Here is a 12,656-nt window from a genome sequence, read left to right as displayed (position 1 = left end):
TTTTTTTAGTCTCCCTCTTCCTTGGGCAGTTTTTATTGGTCTCACATTGCTTAAAAAAAAAATAAAAGTTGCCAAAAGAATCATTACTGTATGTAAAAATTATGATATCCTTTAAAATGTGTTTGGATTTTAGTTTCATGTGTAAAAACGTTTTTTTCAGGGGAGGAAATGTGCAAAGATCATCATTCTGATCCTTTCCTGTAAGTTCTCACTTCTACATTTGAATCAGACGTCTGCATTCTTGTCCTTACAGTAATATTGAAACATTTTTGGTATAAATAGCCTAAAATCGACAAAATCCCTGGTGCATTACAGTGAGATGAATGTAATTTGAATAAAAAAGTTAAAAAAAGGGCTTAAAAGCAGATAAAAATCTATATAAAAAAAAAAAAAAAACACTAACAAAAAGCTAGTAAAAACAATCAAATTCACCACAGCTTATGATGAACATGATTAGATAAGACTTAAAATCCCTGGCAGGATTATGTTATAAAACAATATAAAATACAGATCACGTAGAAAGATTTCATATTCATAAATTAAACACAGAATAAAAAATAAACCGATAAATCAGTGTTGAGGTAGAGAACTGAGGCCCGAACCACAAAGCAAGTTCAGCAGCTCTCCGAGTCTAACACGTGTGATCTATGTTCGGACAGATGAATACTTAGAATATGATCACACGTTGTAGAAATACTAGGAATAACCTCCAAAAGGCAAGGCTTGTAGCTAATGATGAATTATGGACAGATGATATACTTTTAAGGCCCTGTGATGGACTGGCGACCTGTCCAGGGTGAACCCTGCCTTCGCCCAATGACAGCTGGGATCGGCTCCAGCCCCCCCGCGGCCCTGAATACAGGATAAGCGGTAGACGATGGATGGATGGATGGTATACTTTTAAGTAAAGCTCTTCCAGCTGCCAAAGCAAAAATTACTTATTGCTTCATTGCAAACTGGGTTTCATGTCCAGGTCCAGTCCACTGGGCTGATTGGTCAGTAATAGAGCTGCTGGCAGGTTACCATGGTGAACTGTGACCCTATTATTGCCCCATCATATCTCGCTTTGTGATTCAGGCCCATGTTCTGAGCAACAGTATTGTTTGATCACAGCACCAATATTTATCAAAAGAAACCGGGAAAATACTGAAACACTGAAAGTGTCTGTGCATGCTGGTGAACGTGTATGATGAGTGACTGACAACTCACAGCATTATAAGGAGCTCAACACTAAACGTCAAACACTCAATTCTAAAATTAAGTCTTACAAAAAAAGACAGGAGAGGTTGAACTACCTATTTAAGCAGGGCAGGGATAAGGCAGTGGGTCCACTGCTGCTGTTAGGTTCGCTGTTGTTATTCACATTCAAAATAATCCTTCAGGGGGGCGAAGAGGTGGCGGATGACGGGGACACTCCAGGAGCGACCCAGGACTCTCTGCCTCTGTGCACGGCCCATGTTGTTCACGTCCGTGTAGTGTTTGGGGAAGCCAAAGATCCTAAAAGAGTCAATCACATTGAAAATGTTACAAACAAACAAAAATAAATAAAATAATCATCAAATATGTGTTAAAATATTTTTGCAAAGGGCTTACTGTTCCATTTCGGTGCACCACAGGTAGTCCTCTTTGCCGTTCATGGAGACAGGAAGTGGCCCCATCTTCCCCTGCCTGATAGAGTTAGACTTCGTCGTGATGGTGCGAACTTTGTCGAACTGCAGGAGGAGATGACAGATCAGAATCAGGGTGATTCTGCTGATTCACCAAAATCTAAGACATTTTAAGACCTTTTTAACACCACACAGTATTGACATTTAAGACCTGCAGATACTCGGATTCCATGGTTGCTTTAACAACAACAACATAACTATAGTCTAGGTTATCATCCATCATACACACAGCTAACGGACTACCTCTACCTTTGCCATGCGTCCAACTTCCAAGCAATCCTGGAGGCCCACTTTGTCATCTAGAGACGTAGCGAGAGGTCTAAAGAGAAACGCAGACAGGCATGTAAACCAAACAAATATATTTAAGGGATACACTTTTTTCGTTTTCCAGAGAATATGCATGGATAAATGTCATATGATTGTCTGTTATTATGTACCTGTTCATGCCAGGGAGGTTTCCCCAAAAATAGCGTGCTCTGTGAGCAGGACTCACTTTCACCGCGTCAATAAGAATCGGATTACACTGAAAAAAAGGGGATAATGAACAATAAAAGTTAATGAAGTCCATTTCCTGCCATCGGGCTGGGAGGATTCTTTCACAGGTAATCAAGATAATCACCTCAAGAAACCGGCAGATATCCGTTTTGTCGTGGGCGCTCATGAAAACCACGTTCTCAAACAACCAGAAGAACGGACGGTTGTCGCCCTCCTTCGGCTTCAACAAGGTCAGAAGGCGGTAGAACTCAAAAAAGAGCCGCCCGGTGCCCTCTGCAGGACAAACAGGGAGAGATAAACAGAAGGAATTATTGAAGAAGAAGAAGGTTGTGTGTGTAGAGGATACTGAAAACCTTATTTTCATCAGTATTGTATCAGTATATACTTGTTTACTGCTCAGCCAAAATGCCTTTAACAGAAGTCTGGATCTGCTTACCAAATAATCCTTTTCGAAGAGGGTTGACCATGGAAAGGTCGTTACACGGACTGCCTCCAATTAGAAGATCAAATGGACCCCATTCAGCCACCTGCAGCACACAGCCAAAGAGTTTAACTTCCAGTAAAGTTTTTTATTATTTATTTATTTATATAGCTCATACTCACGTGTTTCCTTGTGATGGTACGGACATCGTTGACATATTCAATCGTTCCCTCGTGCTTGATCATCCCCACAGCGATTGAATCCTCACAAATCTCTGAAGCAACGTAGCGCTCAATCTTGAAGCCCAGGTCTTTGAGCACCAGGTAGCCTGTAACGATGCAAAAGTAATAAAAATCAAGTTAATCATAAGGGGGGGGGGGGATACACACATTTTATGCACTGAGAACTCCATTACTGTCTTCCTATAAAAAATTGTCTTTTTGCTTGAGGCAAGATCGTCACATAACACGATGGACCAACCTGTTGCAATGCCGTCAAAAAGCGAGAGCACCTTGATTGGTTTGCGCAGATCGGCAGGGATGGAGGGGTAAACTCTGTGAGGCTCCTGAAAGAAAAAACATACAGAGACAGGTTTCAGTATAACGGCACCAATCAGTTACATACTAGCATTCAGCAAGAGACGGTTGTTATGTACACATAACCTTCATGAAACATTCATAAGAAATGTTTTATTCTTCTGATTCACTCCTCTCAAGGTTTGAATGTTGTGTAACAAACAGCACCCGGAGATTACTACATATTATACCAATAAGAGGTTTGTGCATTATCTATAGTAATAATAATGGCCCGAAATGATGTAAAGTTGCATAGTTTTAAGTCGAACACCTTTTTTTGAGGGGGAGACGTCCCAATATCTCAACTAGATTGTTTTCCTGTAAGTCTGTCCTCTTCCCTCAAACAAGCCAACGCAAGACCTCCAAATGTGCACTGAGAGAATGAAGTGTGGTACGTACAAACGCCATGGCGCTGTTGTTGGCAAAGAAGTCCTGAACCTTGACGCTCCAGTCCGGTCTGAGTTTGAGGTTTCCGTCGCACTGTGACGGCTTGCACATGAAGCAGCTCCACGGATCAACATCTTTCAGCTTGTCGAAGGTTCCCGTGCCCACCAGGATCTCCAGACAGTCCTTACAGAAACATCTAGCCAGACAAAGAACACCCGGGAACATACACGTGAATGAGAAAATCACAAATGTGCCGACACGGAAATGAAATGGGTCAGATAGCATTGATTGATGGATGTCATGGTATTATTGGTTGATATTATTGGTTGATACTAGCTGATGTAAGCAAACGTCATTTTGTTTTCCAGGAAGAAAAAGATCTTGGATATTGACATAATAATACAAAGTGATGGATAATTTGTAATAATTTTAAAGAATTGGCATTTATTGTTTAATAGGTGCACAATATTGCCAGGGATGTGATCTAAAAAGGGCAAAAGGGCCTGATGCTACACACATGGGACTGCATTGGGGTGGGAAGTCAAAAAGAATATCTTCAGTTGGGATTCTCAAGTGTTTAAAAACTCTTCGATAATAATTAATATGAATTGTTTTGTGTGTCGTGGTTTGAAATATTAAAGAAATCCCACGTAAGGTTACATTAATAAACATCAATATTACACCAGAACGGTGTTTACCTGCAGCAGCTGGCGTTGCCACACAGGATGACCTCTAAGCCGGCGCAGCACACGGTGCAGTACGACTGGTAGCCGTCTTCATCGTAGCGAAACAGTGTCTCCGTGAAGTTCCCCTGCAGACAGTGACATGGTCATTGTGATGCATTCGGGATATTAAAAGATGCGGGATAGTTTTATTCACAAACCGGGCTGGAATGGCCACAGAAATTAGACAGAGATAGATCGTTGGGGTATTAGATTACCTTGCATCTCAGACAGAGACCACCTTCAAACAACGGGTGCGGCACTTCAATCTCAGTTGATCCACAAGACAAACAAACATCTGAAATAACAAAAGCATTTCTTTAATAATTTATATCTCAAAGATGATTTTAAATCATATCCTCCTTCGATGCGTTCTCACAAAACCTACCTTCAATATGTTTGCCTTCTTTAACCGTTACTTTGATTGATTCTGTAAAGGAATGAAAACAAATCATAAACGGGGAGAAACAATGATGGTCATAACATAAACACTCCAGCTTCATCTCATGTTTGTGGATCAAATGTGAATAAACAAATACTGCGTACCTCTGTTATAGGTGATGACGGGTGCAATAGCCTTATTTTTAAGTACATATTTCCTTTTTGCTGGAGGTTGGTCGGACATTGTAGAGTCAGAAGAATCTTGATGTGCAGCAGCATCTTGAAGAAAAGAGATGGAATCAAGACTCAATGAAAATCCATGAAAAAACAACATGTTTTTAAGAAGCTTCCTTTGGCATGTCGGTTAGTAAAAGAAGTTGAAGTGAAATTGCTAATAAAGACAGAGCAAGACAAAACATGACGACTATTTATGGCTTAATTTTTAAACCAGTCTACTCCCAGACGCTTTCTGTAAGTCTAGTCATTAATAAATAAGTAAATGTTTATAAATGTATGCATACCAGGAGGTGTGAATCCTTCAGGTCCTGTAGGCAGAAAACCTCCAGAAGCCCAGTCCATCATCAGCTTCAGCTCTTTTTCTTTATTTCCTTGCGCCTCAGCGAAAGACTTCCCACATCGCTCACCTGCCAACTGAAGAGTACATTTCCTGAGTTAACACGTTCACCACATTGCATGAAACATCTGGGGATAGATGTAAACGGATGGAATGATGAGTGGGATGGAACGGCAGACAGATATACAGACAGACTGCACAGAAAAACAGACAGGAAAATCAATCTCGAGAAACAGGATGTGGTACAAAAGGGTTTCGAGTTGTGACAGGCACCGTAGGTTTCATACCTCGATGATCTGGTAGATGGCTTGCTTGTAGACGGGCAAGCTGGCGAAGGAATTTTTGCAGAAGCACTTAGTGAAGGACCTAAATGTCACTAGGTTCTCTGTATAGATCTGCAACAGAAAGCAACAATGTCAGATTTAACACGCGTGAAGTGTTTCTGCAGCTCAAGCACTTTTTTTCTGTACTTCTAACCTCTGAGAACATCCCGTCTCCGAACCACTCCACCCTCCGCATACCCGGGGGAGCTGACTTAGTCTTCCAAGGCATCACCATCCCAGGCCACCAGGAAAAGCCCTTCACTTTCCCCCACAGCAGCTCACCAGTCGGAAAACCTTTCCCATCCTGCAGACGTAAAAAAATCAACAAGAACACTGATTATTGAAAAATATTTTACACCTAAAACAAGATATTTCTTCCTCAGACTTGTGGACAGAACTGAGAATTGAGAACAACTGTATTGTACTGGGATTTTTCTTGTAACCGTTACCTTACCTCATAGGCGTGTTTCCGTCTTCCTCTTGGAGTGCGTTTAATGAATGGTGAGGTCTCTTCTGGCTGAATTTAAAACAGAGTCAAAAATTCAAATCAAGGATAAAAACAGGTGAGAATCTGTGCATTTCAATAACTAAAACATCACTGAACATGTAATTGATGGTAAGTAGCTCTAACTTTTACCTCAAATCACCTACGTAATTGTTGAAAAAATGTTTCCGCTGTGGTTTAATAATAATGAAGCTTCATTATCAAAATGAAACTCCTTAGAATCGGGAAGCAGGATAATGATGGCACCAAAGTGAATGATGCTGATATAGGCAGGATTGGATTCTGGCGGCTGGTTCCGTTTGTTAAGTGTGATTTTGTATGTTTTATTAGCATTTAAGCAGGCAGAGAGACCTGTCATTGCCCAGTGGTATTCTGGTAGTACACTTGAGTATACCTACCACCTCATCTTGAGCATCCGGACCCATTTTGCTGTTCTTATCAACACCTACGGCGGTGGACGAGTTGCTAGCACCAGCCTGAAACACTGTACGGGCCGGTGGCTTCTGGCGCAAGCTGCTCTCCCAGCCAAAACCTCCCCTAATGGCCATCTGAGAGACAACACACCCTCATTACACACTCACATAACCATAACACACACGCCTTCATATAGGGGCAAACTGCAGCTCATCATACCAGTGATTATGTTTACCACAAAGATGAAATATTAATGAGGTAAGCAAAGGGTCTGTTAGTATGAGAGGAAAAAAGGGGGAAAAAAACAGCATTTTAACCAAGTTGCTTTTTTTCTGAAAATCTGTTACCTCTTTCAACGAGGCATCATTCTCTCCAGGTTTGTTGTCATCGTCTTTGGAAGGAAATAGAAAGCAGTTTAGTATGTTTAAGTGTTGAGATCATCACAAATATCATAACTGCATTCTTACATGTTAAAACTGGAATAAATAGAAGACATGCTAGGACGCTGCTTTACTTACGATTTAACTTTGTAAGGCGGACTTCACACTGCTTCACCGCCGTGCTGATGCCATTCATGTCTAGAAAATCAGATACAAGTGTAAATAGCATGTGGGATTGATTCAATGCACTGACATCTCACATATTTCTCAACTCATTTACATGCACATCATTACCACCCTTCCATGAAAGGTGATTTTTTTTTATCAGATTGTAAAATGAAGTGACATGCAGATTTAACTTTACCTGATGGATTATTTTTCTTCTTACCTTGAGTGTGAGTTATGGAGTCCTTGCTGTTGTAATCAGAGAGAGCGCTGTCTGACATGAGGTCACACTCACTTTCAGTTAAGCCTTCACTCTCAGAGAACTGCGCACCATCTTCTTTGTCCAGGGCCTGAGACAGGAAATATAGCACAGAATCTGTTATAAAAACACAAACACAAATTCATACAAAACACGTCGATACAGCGCTTCCATTTACATACCTGAACAAAAACCTGCTGAGCCTCGAGTGGAGGACAGGGGAGAGACAACAAGGTCAGGACAAGCTTTCTGAAGATTGACGTAGGCTTGATGCCCTCCAGTACGCCGGCCCAGTGTTTCTCCAGTGAAACCACTTCTGAGTTGTCCTTCTCTCCCTCCTCAGCCTGCTGATACTCAAGGAACTCACTTATCAGCTGGCTGACCTCCTCTGGGGAGCTGCAGATTTCAAGCTTGGCCCCAAGCTTCCCCACTTCCTTCCCAGTCAGCTTCACTCTGCTCTGGGGATTCAGCAGCAGAGCTATGCTTCGTAGCACCTCGTCGCTTAGGGGCAGCTCCTCTGCAATGCAACTTGTGAGTGCGGCATAAAAGGACAACGCCTCCTCTTTTAATGGTGTCAGTGCATCTGTAGCCTCGGACTCAGTCAGGAAGTCTTCCAAGGCTTTTCCACCCAGACTCAGTGCAGGGCTCTGCAGGTAGAGTTTCTTGTCCTTAAGGATTTTGGCATCACGTTCTTTGAGGAAGCGAACAACATCTTCGGGATGAAGGAAGTAGGAGGCGTAGGTGCACAGCAGGCTACTGGCCTCTTCTAGGATGAGCAGCATGTCGGCTCGGACGGCTCCCTCCTGCGTCTGCAGAATCCTTTGGAAGCTGTGCAGAGGCTTTAAGGCCTGCTCCAGGAACATAAACGTTGCCCTGATTTTGGGATCCTGCAGCTGGGAGCAGATTAACTTGGCTTTTTCATCGTCCTTGTCGCACGACTTGAAGTACATTATAAGATCTGTCCATATTTCCAAGAATTTTTGGACAAACTGGCAGAACTTAAGGCAGCTGGTGTTGAGATTAAATGATGGACCGTTTGCACTAATATCGGACCCAAAAAGAGATTTGAGGTTTTCATTCTTGGTAGAGCAGGAGGAGTAGTGAGCATGGATATCTACCATCAAGTCTTGAGCCTGACTGGAGAGCTCCTTTATCCCAGCATGGCAGGCAGCATCAGCAACGGCGTACAGTCCTCCTAAGGCTATTAGGTTTGGGTTGAGTTTCCTGAGCTGCGAGCAGATCTGCTCTGAGGCCGCACCATTACCATCAGCATAAACAGCGGCAAGATTATCTGTATGTAACCCGAATTTCTTCAAGGTCTCAACCACTGCTGCAGCTGTTTGATCTCCGGCATCCTCCCCCGGCTTTAGAGCATCCAGGAATCGGATGCAGTGCCTGGAGCTTTTGACATCAAAAAACCCAACAAGGACCACAGAGACGGTGTCGTCCTCTCCCAGTGTGCACCCTCCATAAATGTAGACACAGTAAGGGGTGTGCTGACAAACAGATGTGATGTTTTCGGGGTACTGCGACCCCAGTTTCCAGCGTGCAAAATGCTGAGACCCGTGTGCACTTTTAGCAGGTCCAGTGTAGCAGTACTTGTGAATAAACCGAATAGCTGCATCGCTACAGGGCAGCGGCTCAGAGCATTTGCTTTGCGGGCCACTGCTCTTGAGATTTCGAGCTCTTTTTTTGTGTCTGATAGTTTCCACATGTCGCCTGAGTTCAATATGGCCTTTCTGAAATGTCTTCAGGTTTCTGTCACAAATGCGGCAGAAAGTATATTCCTCTCCCAGAGTACTATTTTCAGCCCAATCAAACATGTCCTTCCACTTTTCAGTGAAAGAGAATGCTTTAGTCGGCGTAGAGCTGATCTCCTCCGTGCCCGATTCCGATTTAGATCCATCTGACAAAGTAAGAGAAAACATTATTACTGTACAATTACTGTAAATCTGACAAACTAAGCACAGTGCAATTCTTTATTTTATTATCAGAATGGGAGAAAAAAGCCTTAAGTTACCATTATGCAATTTGGGAGGTACCACAATAGGGCTGATATCCTGGCTGTCCCGAGCCTTCACAGGGTCGTATCCTTCTCTTTTCACATTTGCCAAGTAGAAAGCTTTGAACCACTTCAGGACCTCAAAGTTCAACTTAACATCCCCTTTAATGAGATCCTCAACTGGAATAGTCTAAACCAGGACAAAGAAGACGTGACAAAATTGAGAAAACGATTATATTGAACATCAGGAAACCAGCATATAAACGACACACAGCTAGGCTGGCTCCAACCAGCAGCTCTTCAAAAGATGTAATGCGCCTCTACTTGAGAAAATATGCTTACCTTTGTGATACCGTTCTTGCTGAAGGCCTCATGGAGGAGACTGAAGTTGTGCTTACAGTCATCCTCACCTTGTGCATTGAGCTTCACCTTGGTCATGTCAACAGAGCCGGGAATAACCCAGTCCATGATCTGACAGTGGCATGCACCTGTGGGATCACACACACACACACACACTGCAATATTTAAGACTGTTCCTCTGACTGTTTGGCAGACCATTTGCATTGAAGAATAATGCTAATTCAGGGACAAGCACATTGCATTTACATCACGACTGTTGTACTACGTTATATCTGCTCATTCTGATGAATCACCTGAAGCCATCTCCCGCACATCTTTGAAGTTGGTCTTCAGCAGGTTGTTGATCCAGGTTACAAAATAAGAGCGGCTGCTCTTATCACTGATGGAGCCCGGACTCACAACCACTGTGCTTGCCATCTTGCAGCTCTCTGAGAAAGAAAACTTAAATCAATTTGATGCTAAACAATAACCTTATCGTCATAGTTAATCATGCCTACAATTTATTCTACATTTACTGTACATCTACACCAGACATAACATCACATTTTTTACATTGTCTGTTGGGAAGCCTAGGCTCAGGATGTGGTGCAATCTTCCCCAAAATGGACTTTTGGGCAGGTGGAAGCATGGAGGGGGACAGAAAGAGAGTCAACAAACTGGGCCAGCTCTTCCTCAGCTGCCCTCTTGATTCAATGGAGGAGGTGGGTGAGAGGAGGATGTTACTCAAACTCATGATAAGCATGGACACTACCTCTCACTCCCTGCATAAGACTGTGGGGACCATAAGCATCTCCTTCAGTAATAGACTGTGACACCCACATTGCAAGAAGGAGCACTACTGCAGGCCCTTCGTGCCAAACAGCAGTCAGACTGTTTAACACAACATAATCACCGCTCTTGTCTGCCACCACCGTCAACACTTACAACCTGACGGCTTATGCCATGCAATTTTCTGCTTCCTGTGCAATTATATTTTTTTCTAGCCCTCACAACATGGTTTGTCTTGTTTTTCCTTTCTCCTTTGACTATTGAGCTGCTGTAACAAGTGAATTAAGTTAAAAAATAAATAAAAAGTTAGCAATAACAATATGGTGCCTATTAAAAAAATATTAACTTTTACCGTCATAATCTTATTTTATCTGTCATGGATTTGTTTGAGTGTTTAATCAATAGTTTTGTATTGCATTTATAAGACGAGGATTGGCTTAATTGCCAAATTAATTCAATAATGTATTTACCACTAGTGTTGCTATTTGTAATATTATTTTTATTTGTCGGACAACTTCTCTACTGTAATATAATTCATACGCTACTGACATGCATGCTTCATTTTCTGTGACGCATACCCTTCCCAATATTCAAAAGGTATTTTTTTTTTTAGATTACTATTCATTCGAAAAACATGGCTGTCAGTATTGCCAAAGCTGCTGTTTACCCCTACCCCATGGCTGACTTCCAGGGGTGGGGGTGGTGCGTGAGACTGGATCAGTGGGTGGGTTCTTCTAATCCCCTTTTGTCTGATTGTGGGGGACAAAGACTGGGTGCTTTCTGTCAAATGATCTTCATATTTGTGTCCTCCGACATGAAGACACCGAGCTGAGCTGTAGCTGAGTGCTACAGCACACTCGAGCCACGCTGTCGACTCTCCACCCCTTCCTCCCCAATGTATAGAAATCGTAAATGAAATCTCGCGTTGTTCCTTTTTTTTTTTGCCGCGAACGTGCCCCGCTGCACAACTTTCACTGACAAGGAAACACGAGCTTTAACACCAGACCGTGTTACTTTACTTGAAGGGAAACCCCACGCGGGCGGGTATGTTCGTTTATATAGTGAGGTTTTTTTTTTGTCTTTAGCAGTTCACTCTACATGCACGATGCAGATGCTGCAGTCTGGTTCCACATATGGCCAGGGTCGTGTTGTTTCATGTTGTCTCGGCGTTTTAACGTTACGTTTTGAGCAAGTACCTACAAGTGAAGCATTCAAACGACCGCGTAATAATATGTAATAACAGCTGACGGTGTGCGCGTACGCACGTTGTTACGGCAAACGGCGTAATACAAATTAATTGAAGTCAACTGCAGTACTTATTAGTAAGTCAAAAAACCTCCCCGGCTCACGACCCGATCTGTTATCCTCCTGCGTTTGTATGAGCCGGTCTTTGTGTTGAGATTCTGAAGATTTGCAACAAACCAGGACAATACAAACTGTTGACAACGTGACCCTGTTCACATCCAACCGTACACATCCTTTGCAGGAGAACGTCTCAATAGATTAAAAACGTGTGTTTTGTAAATGGATAACAGTAAGATCGTGGGGTAACTTACCTCGCCGGTTCCCTTACAGATGTAAGCGCTCCTCCTCACTATTAGCTTCCCTCTGAAGCACATTGTCCAATAGGCAGACCGGCCGTCGTGACGTCCGCATTAGCCGGGATGATCCATTGGACGACCGATGTAGGAGGCTAATGTAACGTTAGCTATTTAACTGCCCTGACATTACATAGCCTCTAAACCCGACTCAAAATGTTCGCATGCTGTTGAACTATGAGTCAAATAGAACCGCAAGAACCTATAAATATGCAAATAGTCGAGTTTCAGTTCCCTAGAAAAACCCAGCTGCTAACCCAGCGAACTGAATGAGTTTAGTAACTCTGTTAATTTATGAAAATGAACCACTAGAATAGCTATCACCCCACCCGCTCAATTACTTCCGACTGATTAATAATCAGTCAATTATACGATAGTACAGCATAGTAGACACAACATCCACATTTCACCGATTTCGTGTAGGTAAACATGCTAATGTAACTAGTTAGCTAACTATAACTAGCTTACTAGGCAACTTCCGGTGTAGACTTTCACCGTGAAATGTTGAATCGTACATCGAAAATGAATATCCTCTCAATTGAGTATATCACAGTGATTACACTAACACCAGTCTACCTTCGTTGATTAACTACTGAAATTGTTAATTAGCGACGGGGTTTTCTCGGTCAAAGGACACACTATAAGGAGCTTTCGTTAGTT

The 12,656-nt window shown here is 42.5% G+C and overlaps 1 protein-coding gene across 1 annotated transcript; it reads right to left on the bottom strand.

The window, feature by feature from the left end:
* Positions 1-831: 831 nt before the first annotated feature.
* Positions 832-12,065, bottom strand: dnmt3ba (DNA (cytosine-5-)-methyltransferase 3 beta, duplicate a). The gene is made up of 26 exons (XM_084016370.1): positions 11,955-12,065; positions 9,924-10,058; positions 9,613-9,758; positions 9,289-9,460; positions 7,451-9,174; positions 7,233-7,359; positions 6,983-7,042; positions 6,812-6,855; positions 6,449-6,598; positions 6,000-6,062; positions 5,700-5,849; positions 5,510-5,617; positions 5,170-5,299; positions 4,814-4,927; positions 4,656-4,697; positions 4,486-4,565; positions 4,244-4,356; positions 3,558-3,741; positions 3,064-3,148; positions 2,766-2,911; positions 2,599-2,689; positions 2,287-2,435; positions 2,105-2,190; positions 1,917-1,986; positions 1,594-1,712; positions 832-1,497 (listed from the first exon to the last, which is right to left on the bottom strand). The coding sequence occupies exons 2-26, from the start codon at positions 10,045-10,047 to the stop codon at positions 1,356-1,358; spliced, it is 4,419 nt and encodes a 1,472-aa protein (XP_083872496.1). The 5' UTR covers positions 10,048-10,058; positions 11,955-12,065; the 3' UTR covers positions 832-1,355.
* Positions 12,066-12,656: the final 591 nt, after the last annotated feature.

This window comes from Eutrigla gurnardus (genome assembly GCF_963514095.1).
Source record: "Eutrigla gurnardus genome assembly, chromosome: 8".
NCBI lineage: Eukaryota > Metazoa > Chordata > Actinopteri > Perciformes > Triglidae > Eutrigla > Eutrigla gurnardus.
Note: the sequence above shows the minus strand (reverse complement) of the source record. Positions and strands in the feature narration are given on the sequence as shown.

Coding starts and splice junctions, on each gene's coding strand:
- dnmt3ba (XM_084016370.1), bottom strand. CDS start 10,047: ATGGCAAGCACAGTGGTTGTGAGTCCGGGCTCCATCAGTGATAAGAGC. Junction 7,043..7,232: donor CTCCATAACTCACACTCAAG/GTAAGAAGAAAA, acceptor CTGATTTTCTAG/ACATGAATGGCATCAGCACG. Junction 4,928..5,169: donor TGAAGGATTCACACCTCCTG/GTATGCATACAT, acceptor CTTTTCTTCAAG/ATGCTGCTGCACATCAAGAT.